Source organism: Anthonomus grandis, chromosome 16 (genome assembly GCF_022605725.1).
Source record: "Anthonomus grandis grandis chromosome 16, icAntGran1.3, whole genome shotgun sequence".
Taxonomy (NCBI): Eukaryota; Metazoa; Arthropoda; class Insecta; order Coleoptera; family Curculionidae; genus Anthonomus; species Anthonomus grandis.
Genome location: NC_065561.1, coordinates 13,876,382 through 13,896,710, shown reverse-complemented (window position 1 = coordinate 13,896,710; position 20,329 = coordinate 13,876,382). Strand labels below are relative to the sequence as shown.

General features: G+C 32.8%; 1 protein-coding gene across 5 annotated transcripts in view; it reads left to right on the top strand.

Annotated features, from left to right (window-relative positions):
* The window catches only part of LOC126745779 (uncharacterized), a 230,574-nt gene that overhangs the window by 189,559 nt on the left and 20,686 nt on the right, over nt 1-20,329 (top strand). For all 5 annotated transcript variants that reach the window (XM_050453768.1, XM_050453769.1, XM_050453767.1 and 2 more), the window contains 2 exons: nt 5,535-5,722; nt 9,977-10,118. In XM_050453768.1, the coding sequence (XP_050309725.1) occupies nt 5,535-5,722; nt 9,977-10,118 (330 nt within the window). The remainder of the gene's footprint in view (nt 1-5,534; nt 5,723-9,976; nt 10,119-20,329) is intronic.

Sequence of the window (20,329 nt, the reverse complement as noted above, 5' to 3'; positions counted from 1 at the left end):
AAGTTGAAAAATCGATACTGAAAGTGTCCCAATTAGAAGAGGCCAAAGTCCATTGTGGTTTTGCCTTGCAATGAACTCTATCCCACCAGATGAATTTAACCAACTACTGTTTGCCTTAAAGAACAATGATACAACATTAACCAGGCTACAACGTCTTTTGTATATGGCTGATTTAATTTTTTGGGTCACTTACTATTTTTGACCCAAAAGTATCCAGTTTCTCAGTTTTTTCGGAACGCGTGAAGCAATTTTTCGTGGCTAATAATATTACTGACCAACACAGGAAAAAGGCTATTTCACTAAATACGTTATCGAAGGAGTGCTATATTTTAGTGCGGAACTTGTGTATTCCAAATTTGCCTGAAGATAAAACTGTCAAAGATTGGCAAGCCAAGGTAAAAAGTTTGGCTTCAAACTGTAATTTTTCAACTGAGCTGCAGGTAGTTATGAGAGACATATTTATTGTTGGAATGAATGATGATAAAATCATGGATCGGCTCCTCGAAGAAAGTGTTTCCAGGCTGACGTTTGATAGTGCAGTTAAACTTGCATTAACTAAGGAATCAGCAATCCTAGAGCACGACATGAGGGGAAATTTTAGTGAAAAGGTGAAACAGGAATCTGTTTATTTTCAAAAAGTAAATGAGAGGAAATTTCAAATTCAAAATTCAAGGAAACCAGCACAACATTCGCATACAGGTCCACGTGGACATAAAATTACTGAAAAAAAGGAAAAGTGTTCGGTGTGTGGCCGTATAAACCATAAGACCAATCAGTGCGTGTATGAAAATTGTAAGTGCCATAATTGTGGTGTAAAGAGACATTTAGCGCCCCAGTGTAAACGAAATCGCAATCATTTTATGCAGGAAAATAGTGAGCGGTCGGAAACCTCCGATAACGAGGAGTCTATATTTAATATTAGGCAATTGGATGTAAATAATATTTAGGATTCAGGAACATTAAACCATTTTAGATTAAACTCCATGCTGAAAAAATTCCACTTAATTTTGAAATTGATTCAGGTTTTGCGCATTCTGCAATTTCAGAAAAAATATATTTAAAACATTTTAAACATTGCAATTTATATAAGAATGATTTGTCTCTGATTGATGACAGATTATGTAGGTATAACATTTTAGGATTTTGTAAACAAAATAATCAAATTAACTATTCTGTAAGTAATATAGAAAATAATAGTATGTACGCAATGAAATTAGGGAGAACAGGTTTCAAATTTAATAGAAAAATATAAAGATATTTTTGACTCAAAATTGGGTACATTTAATAAATTTAAAGTGAATTTACAACTTAAGGAAGCAGTTACACCAAAATTTTGTAAAGCTATACCAGTACCTTTTGCATTAAAACCAAAAATTGAAAATGAACTTGAACGACTTGTTCAAATTGGAGTTTTGGAAAAAACTGAATTTTCAGACTGGGCGACTCCTATTGTGCCTGTCTTAAAACCTAATGGAAATATACGCATTTGCGGTAAGTTTAAAATTACTTTAAACCCTCATCTTACAACTGTTCAATTTCCATTATCTCGTATTGAGTATTTATATACACAGTTACAGGGTGGTCAAAAGTTTTCAAAGATAGATTTATCTGAAGCTTATTAACAAATAAAACTTTCTCAACCATCTAGAAAACTTGTAACGATTTCGACACATAAAGGTTTACTCTCTTATACCAGATTACCATATGGTATAAAAACCGCCCCCGCAAATTTTCAAAAAATCATGGAACAAATTTTTTCAATACCGGGAGTTGCGTGTTTTATTGATGATATTCTGGTTACGGGAAAGGATGATGTAGAACATTTGGAGCGTCTGGAACAAGTTTTTCGCCGTCTCCAAGAATGTGGGTTAAAAGTCAAAAAAGAAAAAAGTTCCTTATTTCAAAATTCGGTTCATTACTCGGGTCATACTATAGACAAAATAGGTTTGCATACATCTAAATAAAGAGTTGCGGCAATAACAGAATGTCGAACACCTAAAAATGGAACTGAATTAAAATCCTTTTTGGGTATGATAAATTTTTATTGAAAATCTTTAAAAAATGCATCGGGCATTATGAAACCTTTGTATAATTTTCTAAAGAAGGATACAAAATGGCATTGGACGAATGTCTGTAAAAAAAGTTTTCAAGAAGCAAAAAAATTATTGATTTTATCTAGGTTGATCCATTGAGAAAAATTAAATTAACTGTAGATGCATCTCAATTTGCTTTAGGCGCTACATTAAGCCATATTTTTGATAAAAATGCCGAAAAACCAATAGCATTTGCTTCGCGACTACTAAACAAAGCAGAAATTTCTTATTCCCAAATTGAAAAAGAAGCGGCTGCAATTATTTTTGGCGTAAAAAAATTTTTTCAGTATTTATATAATCAAAGGTTTATATTAGTTACAGTTACAGCTCATAAGCTGTTATTAACCATTTTTGGCGAAAAAAGGGCATTCCGGTTTTTGCAGCTAATAGGTTACATCGGTAGGCTCATATCCTATCAGCTTTCAATTTTGAAATTCAGTATGTTTGTTCAGAAAAAAATACAGCGGACTTTTTTTATAGAGTTCCTTTAGAAAATCAAATTAAAGAGCCAGATGAAGATAAACTTTTATTTTTTAATATAAGTGCTGAAGTTTCAAATTTAAACTTTTTGCATTTTGTACAAATTAAGAATGAAATTGTTAAGGACAGAATTTTGGCTAAGGTATGTTTTTTTTTTTAAATGGATGGCCAAAGAGCTGCCCTGACAATGATTTTTTATTTCAAGATAATATTTTAGAAGAATTACATTCCACTCACATGGGAATGGTTAAAATGAAAGCGTTTGCTCGATCCTATGTTTGGTGGCCTCAAATTGAGTTAACAGTAAACAAGTGTCAGGCTTGTAATGTATTTTCCAAATCCCAGCAAAAAGTTCCTTTGCAAGTTTGGGAATGGCCACGTAACGCTTGGACACCCTTACATGCGGATTTTTTCGGTCCATTTTTAAATAGGAATTTTTTTGTTGTCAGGGATGCCACATCAAAGTGGATTGAATATTTCGAGGTACCCAATTTGATGGCTACAACAACAATTAAAATTCTACGCGATCTTTTTGCACGATTCGGACTTCCCGTGGAATTTTGTACTGATAATGCAAAAACTTTTACATGCGATGAAATGCATTTTTTTTAAAGGAAAGCGGCATAAGACATGTAACGGGAGCTCCATACAATCCATCTACAAATGGCATAGTAGAAAATGCAGTCGGTATAATGGAAAACGCAATTCGATTTCGAATTTCGATTATTCCACGCTCTGAATTAAATTTAGAAAATAGTTATGTAAACAATAATAGTAAAGTAGTACCTGGTGTAAGTGATCGAAATAGAGTTGAAAATTTAGAAAATAAAATAGACAGTAACAGGATGTTAAGGCGTAAGTCGCAGTAAGTTATAACCACCTGATTAGAGATTAATAGAGATAGATTAGTGCTTTAATTAATTAATTTAGATTAATTTGTAGAATTAAGGGTAAGGGTGTAATGTATGAATATACATTCGTATATATAAATATCGCTGTGCGAAATCTACTTAATAATTGTTAAAATGCCAATAGATTTTTCTATAAATTCTTGATGCTTTGGCCCTGTCTCACACCTGTGTATGTAGGAATTTTGACCAATTATTATTAAATGAACTTACTCAGATCAGTAGTCATTTTATTTAAATTATTCCCAAATTCATATTAATTTGTAGAATATCTCAAGATATTACACAGATGTATTTCTAGCTTAATTTAAATACATTTTTCTAACAAATTATTTAGACTACTGCTAATAGCAACTGGTCGAAATTTTCAAGTCTGTGTTCATCCCCGGCTTTAAATATTGGAGTTATAATAGAGTTTTTAAGTATATTGGGATAGATGTCTGTTTTAAAAGCTAGATTTATAATAAGGGTTCTAGTAAAGGTATGTGGTTATCTTTAATTATAAAAGCAGAAATACCATCATTCCCACTTGAGGCCCTGCTTTAAAGAATTTTATTCGCAGAATCAAATCATTAATTTTTTGAAAAACTTGTCAAGGATCACATGGAGCAGGCTTATCAAACACGTAATTATTGAGAGTTATTTGATTTTGATTGCAATTAAAATCAAGAAACCCTTTAGATATTTTATTATTCTCATTCAATTTCTATATCATTGTCAATTATTGAATTTTTATTATAGCTTCGTTGGTTGCCTTCTTGATAACTGATTCCCATCTTACCTTTTGCATTTTCTAAATTGTTTTATGTAGTACATTCTTATAATAATTATATTTTGTTTTTTTTTTATCAAATCTCTTCTATTCAACCTCTTCTCCTATATCCTTAGGAGAGCACTGGATGGACTTCAGAGTAGAATAAAAGTCAATGGAGAAAATACAAACAACATTCGAGAACACAGGCTTGATAGCCGACAGCTTGGAAAGCCTGCAAGACTTTACTAAGTAAATTCTCCTAATATTAGCAGCAGAGAATATGGTCTAGAACTCAATTCAAAAAAGACAAAGTACACGGTAATTGGCAAAACTCCAATACCATGGGTTGACAAATTCAATTATTTAGGAACCACCCTATCTGAAAATGTTGCATAGAGAAAGCACGAAGTACTTTCATTACAATGAGAACCATGCTCACCAACGGAGATCTCAGTTTGGGATTGAAGAAACGAATAGCAAATAGCTACATCTATCCGGTACTCCTATACGGAGTGGAGAACTGGACAGTTTCTAAGGCTATGGAGAAACGAATTTAAGTCTGGACATGTGGGCTTACAGAAGAATCCTGAAGATGTCTTGGACCGACCATATAACAAATAATGAAGTACTAAACAGAATGAAGAGCCAACCTCAACTCTTACTCACAATTAAAACGCGAAACCTGAAATACTTAGGACACGTAATGAAACAGGAAAAAAAATATCGTCTCCTAAGGAAAATCATACAGGCAAAGTGGAAGGAAAGAGAGGTCCGGGTAGAAGAAGAATTTCCTAGTTGAAATCCCCACAAATGGTATGGTGCTATCTCCACTGAGCTGTTTAGATGTGCTGTCAATAAAGTTCAAATAGCTATGATGATCGCCAATATTGGTAAAGGATACAGAGTATAGGGGGGAGAAGAAGAAGTAAAAAATCCTATTTAGATTAGTGTAAATCCTCAATTTATTTCTATCTCCTTTATCTCATACATTTTTCTTATGTTTAATAGTTACTGTTGTTATAGTGGTGGCATTTTTTATTATGATTGTTATATTTTTAGTCCACCATTGCAACTTTTGTCAGCAATATGTCAATTTTGTCTTAATTTAGTATAATTTATTTCTTGGACTTGGGACCACGGTTCTCCCTTTTACATTGCTCTTTATCTTTTGCTCCTAATAATCCTACTGTTTCTAACTGAAGTGTATTCAATTGAACCAACGAAGCCTATTGTTACCTATTTTGAAATATATTTTGTGACATATTATGCTCTAAAATTTTGCACTTCTTTTTATTTCAGCTCAACCACCAGGTATTCCAGAAATCTGCAAAAAGTCGTTGACATCGTGTCCGGCGAGCGGCGGACTGGAGCTCTTCGTCCTCGGTAAAAATTTCCTGAAAGATACAAAAGTGTTCTTTCAGCAATTTGAAGACGGCCAAGTTTGTTGGGAACAATCGGTTGTACCCGACAAAGAATATTTACAACAAGTAAGTAAGAAACAAGGCATTTAGGTAAAACAATCATGATAGGTATAATTGCTCTTAAACTGTGCTGCCTGCGATATCTGCTCGAGAAGTCCTTCCTGATTTATGATTCACTTAGGCAAGATAAAGTAATTTATATGAATTAGTTTAATTATTTTACATTTAAAAAGCAAATGGTCTTGTCAAATTTCATAGTCATGTAAAGTTTATGCTATGCACTTGAAACAGCATCTAAACACTTGATCAGCCTGAGAGATACTTAGTTATCAACGTCTTCTGCTTCTTTAGACTATTTTTGGTTGTATTTTTGGTAACGCGTCTCGACAAATACTATATTTATAACACTTTATATACGTTTCTCTTAATAGGGATAAAGGCGGTAAGCCTAAATGTAGTTCTCGAGGGGAAAATCCGGTGAATTCATGGGTAACCGAATTCAAGAATTCGGAAAACTTGCCTACTGGAAAATGCCCCAGAGTTTCATGATAATGCTGGATAAAAGCCTCCTGTAAAACTGATGGTATGCACAAAACGTACGGATTATCGAAAGCTTTACGGATGAACAACAGATCCCCATGCATTACGAATTGCTTAATTAAATTACCCTTTTGTAAGGATCTAATAATCTCACCGAAAATAGGATCACTCAATTGAAGTTTACTCAAATTTCTCAGTTGACTCTTAAATTCCCTAGAACAACAGAGGGAGGACATCAATCTAAATCGCTTGCTCGATGGAGTCGATAACCTGGAATGAGGGTATCGAGATAAAGTATCTGCAACTACATGTTCAGTCATTAACATAATGAATCGTATAATCAAACTCTTGCAGAGCAAGAGCCCATCGAGAAATTCGTGAGCAGCCGACAAGACTGGATGTATACTAATGCTTTGTTATCTGTGAAAACCTGGAAATGCCTTCTCAAAACGAATATCCTCCACTTATCTACTGCACAAACGATAGCTAATACCTCTTTTTTGTTTTTTTAGCAAAAAACGACCTGCAAGCAATAACCTTTCTTTGGCCCTCGATATTTTGGAAAAGTTGTGCCTCCAATACTACGTCACTGGCATCAGTCTGAATTCGTTGGGATGATATAAGAGCACATCGTTGGTTCACATTTGTTTTAATTTTAAAAAGGAAATTTCTTGCTCTTCTTTCCTGTTCCACTTAGACGACTTACGTAATAACTGCGTAAGTGGTTCTGCCAGTGTAGAAAATTGAGCGCAATATGATCTATCGAAATTACAGAGTCCTAAAAAGGCCTGTACCTCTTTTTTATTATTTGGTCGTGGAAAAAATTTGATTGCCTCAATTCGCGATTTATCTGGCTTTATTCCTTCGGTGGTTAAGTATATATTTTCTGCTTCTTTATAATTTGTGGAGTATCTCGAAATTATTATTCTGTAACACATATGGAACAAGCAGATTCGACACGACTGTACTTTGGTTTTCACTTTCTTTCAATTTCTATTTGTTTAACGGGTTTACCTTTTCGTCTTCAGATACCTTAATTTATCTTTTGTAGCATTTCTGCTAGATGGTGCCACAGATGAATATTCTCACACTTATCAAAAACCATATCGGAATGCATCTATTTTAATTTTGTACAAGAAAAATAACAGATAGTACTTTATAGGGAGAATTTAGATGATTTTTATTCCTGTATACGCGGGGCATAGTAATTTTCTGTACCGTCAGCTAATAGATTCCATTAGGTAAGAACTACAGCTTTTTGGACACTTTTTCCTTTTGTCCATCCGACATTCCGGACTGTCCAGTCTTTCATTCTACCTTCAAATGAGTTCCAAAATTTTGGAAAATGGTTTAAAATGAAGAGAATGCGTGATATGGCTTTGTGCTAAAGCACCTTAACTTACCGGAAAGGAAAAATTCTATAATTTCTTCCAGGCACTTGATCATATTGAGGAAGAAGTGAGGGCTTCAGTAAAACAACTGCTTGTCCAAGGAGAATTCAATAACTTCTTCCAGGCATTTGACATCACTAAATAAGAAGAAAAACAGGAAGAAGTCAATTGCCTGAAGTAGGCTTAAAAGAAAAGCAATCTCTCTAATTAATTCTTACAATCCTACTGGACTCTTCACATAGTCATGACACGCTTGATTAAGATTCAGATGTGCACCGTTCAGTCTTCCATCCAACCTTCAAATGAATTCCAAAGGCTTGATAATTAGGAGGAGTCAAGCTGTAGAAAAAGAAGAAGAACAGCTCTGTGCTGTAGAAGCTCAACTTACTGTAAAAGGAAAATTCTATAGTTTCTTCCAGGCACTTAATGATATTGAGGAAGAAGTGAGGGCTTCAGTAAAACAACTGCTTGTTCAAGAAGAATTCAATAACTTCTTTTAGGCATTTGACATCACTAAATAATAAGAAGAAAAACAAGAAGAAGTCAATTGCCTGTAAGTAGGGTTAAAAGAAAAGCAATCTCTAATTAATTCTTCCAAGCCTACTGGACTCTTCACATAGTCATGGCACGCTAGATTAATATTCAGATGTACACCGTTCAGTCTTCCATCCAACCTCCAAATGAATTTCAAAGTCTTGATAATTAGGAGGGTTAAGCTGTAAAAAAAAAAGAACAGCTCTGTGCTGTAGAAACTCAACTTACTGTAAAAGGAAAATTCTATAATTTCTTCCAGGCACTTAATGATGTTGAGGAAGAAGTGAGGGCTTCAGTAAAACAACTGCTTGTCCAAGGAGAATTCAATAACTTCTTCCAGGCATTGGGCATCACTAAACCAATATCTCTCCAATTAATTTTTCCAAGCCTATTAGACTCTTTACATTGTCAAAGCACGCTAGATTGATATTCAAATATTGGAAACCAAACATGGCCAGGTGTACACCGTTCAGTCCTCCATCCGACCTTGATTGAATGAATTCCAAAGTCTTGTTAAATCAAAATTCTAAAAATTTGGTTTAAAATGGAAAGACAGCGTGATATGGAAATTTTTGGTTCATGTATATTTTCTTTTTTCGCTTGATAAATTTACTAAAGTTCTTTTTAATTTGTTAGTGAGGATTAGCCAGATACTTTTTTTATATTGCTTTTTGAATTTGTTGTTCAAAATTTTTGTCCAATCATGTTTTCTTAGGAGAGGGCTTCCCTGGCACCTGTTTGAATAGTTTTGTCAATAACTGTACAGTATTGGTTCGTCATCATTATCTATCTAGCTCAGAGTGTCAAATGTATTGCTTATTTCTATCTAATAGGCCATTTTAAATTCAGGGTGTTATAGTTTATTTACCTTGACTTCACAAGGGAAAGGTTGGTTTTCAATCCTTTTTATTTTGTTCCTTATTTTTGCTACAAGCAAGATATGATCGCTGTCTCACTCTGCGCCTCTGAAGTTTCTCACATTTGTAAAATCACTTTTTGTGGCGTTTTTCTATCAGAATAGAATTAATTTGATTCTTCGTGTATTGGTTAGGCAAGATCTGCATGTACTTGTGAGAATTTTTTTTCGTGGAAAGTATGTACTTGCAACTATCATGTTGTCTGCTGCAAGGCTTATTAATCTATTACCGTTGTCGTTGGATATTGTCTGGAGGCACTCTTTACCTATTTATGTTGGGAAGAAGATTGCTTCTTTGCCTATTTTCGCATTTACATCCATCCCTAGCACGCTTTTGACATCCAGTGATTAAGTCATCCTTGATTATGTCTGTCGCTTCCTCTTGATATTGATAGGTCAAATCTAAGGACAGCATTTTTTCTTTTGTTAAGGAAGAATCCGACTCCATATTTGTGCTTAGGGCATTAACATCTGTCATACCAGCTTCCATCCATTGAATTTCTTGTATTGCACATACATCAAGATTGTACTGGTCTATCTCACTTTCGCCACTTTCTGTAATGCCCCAGGTTTGTATAGTGTTTGTACGTTCCACGTTTTTCACACGAAAATTAGTTTTTTGGAAAAAATAGTCTTCAGAAAAATAGTCATTTGGGAAAATGACAATTCGGGAATCGGAATTCTGCAAAATGCGCGGGACGAGTCTGTCTTATCTTTGTAGGGCAATAACTAAGTACTGATGGCTTGGTTGTTCTCGGCAGACTTATCAGGGGCAATTAGTATTATACCTATTTGTTCTAAACGTATTTGCGGTATATTGACAATACCCCGTTCAAAGCTCTGTTTTTATATTACCTTACTGTGAAGGCTAAGATTTAAATAGTGCTATAATATTTACTTTTTTTTTTAATTACTAAAATTGTTCTTTTTTATTTCCAGACACATTTTGTGTGTGTTGTACCTCCGTACCGCAGACCGAACATAACCGAACCGGTACAGGTGAGGTTATGTGTGGTATCGAGCGGTAAGACAAGCGAATCACATCAATTCGTTTATACGCCGGTAAACGGCACTGTCAGCGGTAAGCATTAAACTAGTCCCATTGAAAAATGTTATTTTAAAGGGTGGCTTAATATGTCGTTTCGGGTTATCGTTGTCTCTTGTTGCGGGAACGTGTGTACACATTTGTATACAGATAAAAACGTAATTTTAATTTATATTGTGCAGCTACAATTCGGTTTAAAATACACAGGGGTCAGTCGAATCTAGGGTGGACACCTGCTTGTGGCGCAATAAGTCTCACCAAAATTTGCATGTGTTATTTTGTACGATTTTTTTTTTGAAGAAGAAGAAGAATAAGAAAAAACATTTATTTGGCATGTAGCTAAAGTACGTTAACTGACTGACTCCTGGGTATCATTATTGCGTTCATTTGGTATAAAGGGTGTTAGTGTTTGGGTTAGATTTACAATTTTCTAGAAAGAGAAGTTAAGAATAATTGAATATATTTTTTTTATTTTATGATTACTGGGAAAATATTTATGTAAAAATTCTCATTGCATATAAGTTCTTAAATCAAATAAAAGTGCATGGAAAGATTAACAAACATTTTTTTTAAGGTGAATTGAATTAGAAGTTTTTAATTTAATAACACTGAATGAGAAACCTAATTTATGAAAAATGAGTTAGTTATATAGGTTAATTAAAAAAAAAAGAGAAATCAAAGGCATTCAATTTTTCAAGTTTATTAACAATAAAGGTTTTCTCAATGAGAAAAAAATAATAAAAACATTTGTTCTAGCGAATTAGTCAATTTTCATCAGTATTATAGTTTTTTGACTTAGATTAAAAAAACTATTTTGTAGAATTTATTATTTTAGGATATTCTAGGTAAAAACCAACAGTTATCATAAATCTTCCTATAAGCCTACTAAAACTATTCTATTAATTTGTAAAAATCATACCTAAAAGAATCTACAAGATCTGTGAAGAGCAAGTAGCACCTATACTCAGTACTTTGATTTCAGTGATGCAGTAGGAACACGAGATGCCATAAACTATAGTGTGTTTGCATGTTTTTTTGACTACCAGGGAAGTTAAACATCGAAAAAAGGATAAATTTTGATGAACGTATGCTTGGGTGAAAGGCACATCAACATAATAGTCAAGCTGTACTGGAATCATTCAGCTTTTGTCAGAATCGAAATGCAGATATTGAGGGGTGTAAGGCAAAGCTGCATTTTCGTCCCAATATTATTCAATATTTATTCAAAATTCGTACGTAGAGAAGCCTTAGAACATAGGTATGCAGGAATATCCCTAACTGGAGAAAGAGTGAACAATATTCGTTATGCAGACCCTACGGTCGTTTTTGCCGACATCATAAAGGGGTTACAAATTCTCATGAATATAAATTACAGAGTACAGTTAACTACAGGCCCCGATGTGCCTACAGAATAAAAATTAATTAAAATAAGAGCATACCGAAACATAGTTTATTGATTCATAATTATTATACAAAAGTAATTATGTTTTAAATTTTATATTTTTAATTGCTTCTGAATACAGGAATGACAACGCTTCTTTACAGTTGAACAGGCCTTGTCAACAAATTCTGAGTACCCCGAAGAGCGTTAAATGCCTCTTCAATTCTTGTTTTTTAAAATGTTCAATATCACGTCAAAGACTTAATTTTTGAGCACATTCCACACACTAAAATCACATGGCGCCAGGTCTGGAGATCGTGCTGGCCACTCAATTCTTCCAAGCCACATGTCAAACCTAACATTTAGATAATCACGAACTTGTAGTACAAAGTGAGGTGGGTCGCTATCTTGTTGGAAATTGCTAATACCTGCTAGCTCTGAGTTATAAGTAAGTTTACCGTTTAAATCCATAAGCAGTTCTAGATCGCTTATATGTGTTAATGGTCCCTTCAAAGAAATACGGGCCGAGCACTGCGTAAATTGCAGCCCACACTGTTATTTCAGGAAAATCCAATTTTTGCGCAATGATCTTGTAGGGGTTATCAGATGCGCAGTAAATGGATGCCCTGTATATGATCTGGACATTAAGATTGCAAAAGATAACATGCAAAGACAACATTAATAACTGTATAGTCTACCACAAACGATTGTACAAGGGAGCATTGTTACGTATTTCTGAACTCTGGTAAATAAGCAATGGTTTCATTCGCAGGAAATTTGAAGTAAAATTAAAAAGGCCAGCACTCCATTTAGCAAGTTGAGACATCTGTTTATCACAAGTCATCACATAACATTTCATACCAAGATAAGACTCCTGCGTTGCTACGTATTTTTTGTCCTGCTTTAAGTGGTAGAGAAGCATGGACGGAGTACAGCAGAAGAGATTCTCAGCCTCAGCAAAATGAGACAAGAAAAGGAAGCGTTTAATACTATGAAGGAACGGAAGCTGCAATATTTGGAACACTTTATGAGAAATGAAAACAGATTTTAATTATTGCAGACTATCTTGCAATAGAAAAGCACTAGGGTAACGAAGTGTAGGTAAAAGACGAATACCATGGGTAAAAAACTTTATAATATATTGATTTAAATACTTTTCGATTAATCTTCTTTTTCACACACTAATCTTCAAGGCATTTACGTCATCAACTGCCTGGAATAAAAAAAAATCTTTCTACTAACTAAAAACTCGACTAAAACTGTCTGTAATAACAAACAACTTTTTTTATTTTATTTTTCATAAATACCAAGCAGATCATTTGCAATAATAGTGCACACCTACACAGTCCAGTATTAAGAACGTCGCCATTTAGGGATTCCACAAAGCTGAAACAAGTCAAGGAAACATTTACCACAAGATTGAAGCAAAACTACGAGAGATGTGGTTTCACTCATGGGATCTTTATGAAATTCCTGCTCAAGTTAACCTTGAACTACCTGAAAGAATTTCGTTTTTATTCCTCAATAAAAACATCAATAGGACCTCAATTTCCTGGAAGTATTTGGTGGCGATTTCAAGCTGCAGCTCTTCAGAAAGAGTGTGTCTAAGTTTATTGACCTATTAATCCTTTAAGGAGTCTTAAGTCTTCACGACTACCAACAGCTCATTCAGCAGTTTCTCTAGGATCTTATACATCTAAGAACAAGCTTGAACTCGAAAAATGATACTGTCGACTTTGATAAGTCGTTAAAAAGCAGCATAAAGACGGTTGTTGACACTGAAACTAATAAGATCCGGAACGTGTATCACGTGAACGATCATTGGCACATAAGTTGCACCCGGATACATCAACTTTGCAGCGTATTTGAAGTCTTTATTCCCGGAAGTAAATTGTGAAAAAAATTGAGTATCGCTACGCTAAATATTGCTCATCATTTAAAATTACAATACATAAATAAAATCGCGAACGAGCAATGGATTCAGTAATATGGCCAACTGGAACCCCATGTAAATAGGTTTATTTGTTCCAAGATAAAACCATTTACTTCTGGAGATGGAGAGACTCACAAAATTAACTAGATCTTCTTTGACTTCTAGATGTTCTTTGAACTTAGATTAGGTATCTGTTTGTAAATCTGATTATAATATTGACAAGCCTGATCGTAGTTGTTCTTTTTCTTAGTACATTTAAATGTTCAATCTCTTTTTAATAATATTGATCAGCTTAATATATTTTTAGATAAATACAAATTTGCATTTGTTTGCATATCTGAACATTGGCTAGATTCAGATGCAATAAAACTTATTAACATTTAAAGATTTTCTTTAAGTGCATCTTTTTGTCTCCCTTATCCATATTTTAAAATAATGTAGGATATCATACTTTATTTTGGATTTATCTGAATTTTGTATCTCTCAAATTGCAGAGTTTTGTGGCATAAAAATTTATAGTATTAATATAATTACAGTATGTGACTATGAATCTCCATTAGGAGACTTTGCTTCTTTTATGGAGCGATTAGAAACTTTAATTTGCTTTTCTCTTAACTTAAATGCAATTTATTCTTTTCAGGAGATTTTAATGTAAATTTCTTGGAAAATTGTTTCTTTTGCGCTAAAAAGTACTATTAATGAGCCAGCAAGAGTTACTTTTCATTATGGTACTTTTTTTGGATGATGTTGTTACTAATCTTTCTTCGGGCACTTTTTATTAGTCTCATAGTTACTGACCTATGTTAAACGAATGATCACAAAGCCCAATGTATCAGAATAAGAGGCATTTTTAAAGCTATTGCTTCATAAGAAAATTTACAAAAATAACATACGTAAGTATAAGCAATTCTTGTTTAGTTTGAATTATCTTATGAGAAATTTATTTATGATTCTAGTAACAAAAGTAAAGATTTGTGGTATCTGGTCAAATAGGGAACAATGACAGTATGCGTCCTATTAATTCAAATAGTTTGCATTATCATTTTACTAATGTGGGTAAAAATATAACAAAAAGCATTCTAAAGTTGATATTAATTATACTTCGCTTGTGCAAGGTCAAGTAACGACTTTCACAAAGCTTTACAATTTTCCTTTTCTTACTGAGAAAATGGTTTACGATGCTATTTTAAAGTTAGAGACTTCATCTAGCTTAGACCTCTATAATATCAGTTGAAAAGCTCGTAAAAGAAACTACATTTTTTAAGCCAATAAAATCTTTTCAAGATTATACCACTATGTAAAAAGGGCAAACATGATGATGTTAATAACTATGGCTCCATTTCCATTATTCCATTTTTTGCAAAAACTTTTGAAATTATTTTAAAGAAGGTTATTGTGAAATATCTTTGAAAAAATTAATTTTTTAGTGTAAGCCTGCACAGATCTACTTACTCTCCATTGCATTATTTGCACTACGAACTTTGAGAGAGACTTTAAATGTAGCCGCATTGAAGGTGACTTATTTTCTACTCCTCAAAATTAGTCTATGGTACCACTCTCTGGGGTGGTTCTTTGACCTCATTAAAAATTTGTAGTATTCAAAAAAAGGCTGTACGAATTATCACACAATTGGGGTCATTAGACACATCTTTTCCTTCTTGAGAATAATGACATTACTTTTAGCATTAATTTTTATACATTGTTAAAGATTCATGCAAATTGTCCCAACTACACAACTGGTTGATAATCTGGAATTTCCACCCGCGGACCAAAAAACTTGAGACAGTCACACCATAGATTAGCCAAAGCCTTGAAAATAGTTTAAATATTAATCTCTATAATAAATTGCCTAATAAGTTAAGACGAGATGTTAAAGTACCAAACCTAAGAAAAGTACCATTAAGCGCATTTTAAGTGCTAACTCATTTTACACAACTGAAGAATTTTTGAGACAGTTTTTAATAAGCGTCGCAATATATTTAATGTGTCACCTATTTTTATTGTTTGTCGTATAATGTTTAAAATTCTTTTTGTATCTAAACTATTAGACAATTATTGACTCCCTGATAGATTACCATTGGGGATTTTAGGAGGACGTAACAACAAATTAATCATCAATCAGCAGCGTTTCCATTACATTGTTTCAACTTTTTTAAGATCATGAAAAATTGTTCCAGTTTTTGAAAAACTCATTATAGAAAAACAAGATAAGCTAAACAGGAACACTCTGGTAATTAATTAATCAGGCAAAGTAATTGCTTATACTGTCAATTTTTGTAAATGACCAATTTTATAAGCAATATCATTAAGAATCCTTTTTTGAGTATTTTCTCATATAAAATATTTTTCTTATGTACAAGAATTTTCATATTGTTTATTCTCGTTGTCAAAAATGAAAACACTGCAAATTAATTATACTTGGCTTAATTTATTTTCAGATACACATTTGAATAAATATGAAGTCGCTATTTTGTACGACCATTTGATTTTATGTACAGGGTCTTTCCCCATATATTGACGCCCGCTCTACAGGGGTTAGGTGGAAAGTAAAACAAAAATTTAATACAAAACTTTTGGGGTTTTACTTAAAATTTTTGAATCCGATGTTCTTATGGAAAACTATGTATATAAATGACATCATAGTTAAAAAGAGAGGATTTTTCTGATTTCAAATATATATGGTTTAACTACTTTAAATTAAACCGTTTTGGAAGTATCGAGCTCCAAACTTAAAAAAAATTAAATATTGAAGATCTTGGTATGCGGTACATTGTTATTGTTTGACATTTACTAGGAAATAAATAATTCTATTATAAATTATATTAACCAAAATCATAAACAATTTAGAATTAATACGATACAAAAAGTTGAACAAGATTATATAAATTGTATTAATAATCGTGGTGGTCAACTGGTCATATAGGGCAGTTATAATTATTTGGATTTAATTTAAAATAATCAGTTATTAAAATAATATATTTTCGTCAAAAAAAAGTAAATATTGCTTAATAAATAATAAATCTTAAGGTACTATTGTTTCTAGTTAATTTACTTATCTTACAAAACTACAAAAGGTCTTCTGATTAATTTATTTTCTAATAAATAAACGTTAAACACTAACAACAGACAGCCTACCAAGATCTTCAATACCTATGTTATTTTTTTGAAGTTTGAAGCTCCATATTTCCAAAACGGTTTAATTAAAACCAGCTAAATTATATATATTTGAAATCAGAAAATTCGGCTGTTTTTGACTATGAGGTCATATAGGGTGTTCAATAAGAACAAACTAACCACCTGTCAAAATTTGATATTTCTAAAAGAAAAAAAATATTGACATCGGATTCAGAAACATAATGTCAAACACCAACAGTTTTGTATAATTTTATTTTAACTTTTAACCTAACCCCTGTAGAGCGAGGTCAATATATGGGGAAAGACCCTATACATATTTTCTTACTATATGAAGGGAACAGGGAAAAAACCAGATATGTAATTTCTTTTCACATTAGAGTAAATTAAATTTTAACGTTCAAAACCAATTATTTTTATTTCCAAAACGAATATAAACATGTAGTTTACATAAAACAGAAGTTAATATTATTATAAAGTATTATGACTATGGTTTTTTGGTTTAAAAAAACTAAATACGGCTTTATTGCAAAAAAATCTGCATCACTCAGGGTTTTGCAGGAGCAAAAGCAGCAATGTCACCTGAAACCGACAAAAACCAGCTGCTTTTGTTTTTGAAATAAAAAAGAAGATTTAATTTTTTGGATTTTTTAGTGTTTTAACATATTATTATAAAGTAAGTTAGAGATGAGCCAGGTTTTGAAAAAATGTCACGGCTTTTGGACTGCAAAACCTCATGAGGCTCATTAGGTCGTTAAACTTAGCCTTTAAAATTGGTAATGAACCTGTAAAAAAATTACAAAAATTAATACATCTCATTTTTATTTAAAACTTTCTTATAACTTACCGTCATATACCGGAACGGGCAGCAAAAATTCTCCGCATCTTAAAGCTGAATTTCGGTCAAAGCGTTTTCGTATTAATCCAGACAAAACTGGTCCATTGTATGTTGAACGGTAGTAGATAAGGCGGCTATGATCAGATGATGCCACTATTTCCTTCAAAATCTGGATTTTAAATGGGCATTTTTGTAAATATATTGTGTCTAAAAATGATTTCCAATCCAGTATCATATTTTGTGACACACTCACTACAACAAACGGCGAAGGTTTGTAGTGGGAATGCCTAATGACTTCTTCGAACTCTTCCGGGACCTTAAAGGGGCTCTTCAAATCCCACAATCCTACATTTTTGTCACATTCCAAATAGGAGTGTTCTCTTATAGGGAATGTGATTTTTATTTCATTCAGATTATGAATTTTGTTGTTTACTAGAAAATGAATAAATCGAAAAATGGTAAGGTTTTTATTTTGTCCTCCGGCAGAGTCACAGAAGATTTGCAGTTCTTCAACATCGTCGTTTAAATAATTATTGATAAAATGAAAGAAAAGATGCAACTTCGTTTGATCCTTTTTTAGCCTCTCCTTCATGATAGGTATAAAAAATAGATTGACCCGAAGAGAGGACATGTACATTAAAGGCGTGCATAGACAATTGGCGTTTATAATTCACGTCGTTAGTGGCAATTTTAGGAATTGAAATATTTTTTGCAAAATCAATGCAGATGGCTTCCTTTTTGTTGCAGCTTTTTTGGCTTGCCTTTTCCTTGAATAAAACGCCTCAGCCTTTCTTTTATGCAACTCGTTCATAACGGTTAATTCTCTAATTTCATCAGTATCAGTCAAACTTTTAAGCTTAATTTAAAATTCAATCACACGTTGCGCATGTGTCACTTCTAGGGTATCCAAAAGCAATATTGAATTCTTTATTAAAGATTGTTCCGTACGTTTCATACGAGACTTTAGCATTTAGATGATTTTCCTTAAAGAGGTTAAACATCTTTTTGATTGTAAGTTCTTCTGGTAAATAGGTCTTTTTTGTATCTTTGAGACTATAGTGGCTCTGACGACCCTTAAAACTTTTGATGTGGTCACATACCAAACCTTTTGTTAAGTCGTCCAGCTTCCTATGAGTTGCACTATGCTTTCCACGTCTGTCCTTAGGAGCTGCACCACTTTGTTTGAGGCTTTCCTTTATATAATTTATTTTATTTTTTGTAATCCTATGAATGGAACAAAAAGCTTTGGCACACACCGGAATATCACCACCGCGAACTCGAACTCGATACGCATAACTTGCATCATGGAAACTGGCAGTATTTTTGTTTTGACAAGGTCTTCTATGCTGGACAGGTAAGACTGTAATTAAACCAGCTAAATAATAATTTTGCTAATCGTGAGAGCTCAGAGCATTAAAATGTCTCAATATTTCTGCTCTTTGCGCCTTATTAAGTACCTCAAAGCACTTTAATCTTGAGCAATTACAAGGCTGTCCAGCTTCATGAGTGGATAACTTCAACATTTTAGAGACCTCTGACATCCGACCGGTTCTCTTTCTTTTTTTTTGAAGGCATAATTTTATTCTCAACGGATCTCTCCGAATCACTATTATCCATAATGGTTTATTAATTATCACACAGACAAATAGGAAGTCACCACTTTTGCGGTTACAATAATACTGGCACGTTTTTTAAAAATGAATATTGCATCAGCCGGTTTGTTTACATGACATCGCTGGTTTTTTCCCTGGACGTTTGGACTAAGCTGGTTTTTATTCGGTACGCTATATTTTAGATACTAATTTACGCAAGACTACGGTGGTTGTTTCCCGGTTTTAGTACTTTAAAATAAGCGTCTTCATTCGAAGAATTCAATAGCGCATCTACCGAGATTTTCAATAAAAAGTGACATATCTGGTTTTTCCCTGTACCGTTCATATAAAATATTTTAAATTTTAAAGTAACTTAGCTTTTGCAAAGTTCAGTTATACATAGACGATACACAAATATGTTTTTATTTTCATTGTAAAGCTAGAGCCATTGATAAACCAAGAGTTTCTTAGTTAGTTTGTCTCTCATGCATTAAAAGTAAACCCCTCTAAATAAAACATAATAATTTTTGTTTGATTACTTTGTTTCGAGATTACTTTAGATGATACTAGACTTTTAGCAGTTAAATGTCTAAAAATTAAGGATTTTTATTTTTCTATACATTTTTAAGTATCTGTAAACGCTCAGATAAAGAAAGAAGAGATTTGTCATTCTAAAGTTTTTTTTTAATATCTAATTAATATTGAAGTTTTGGTTATAGATTTTATATTACATTTATAGAAATGCAGCCGTGTTTGAAAAAAAAAGAAAAACTCAAACTCTTGGAAGTCAAAGAATGATTGAACCTACCGCTAAACATCTAAATTGCAAAAAATGTTATCTATTTTGACACAATCAATCATAAAAAAATTACTGCACTGTAATAGATAATCTTTTACAGCCACAGAGATCGTGGTATAGGTCCCAACCATAAGTCTAACTTATTTTTATTTAAATTCCTTTAATAATTTGTACTGTGTTCATTTACACAATATATATATTTTTTTATAAATGATTTCATAATGTTCACATAGGTTTAAATTAAGGTATTAAAGTAAATTGAAATTCAACGTGCTAAATTTAAATAGTTTGCTCAAAATTTATTGAATAGCGGAGATAATACTATCCTTTACGACCAAATTATATTAAGCCATCCGATGCATGAGTTACTAACCGTATGACAGGAGATAGGAAGACAGTCAAAGTTTCTCAACACGAGATTTATGCACTTTTGTATGGCCCATGTCTTTTACATTAACTTTGACTGGCTTTTTATCTAGTATGAAGCTAAAAAATCGTTTTTGACTTTTAAATATTTAATTAAAAAATGTGCGTTAGCCTTGTCTCTAAAACAGTTTTTTAGCTTTTTTTTG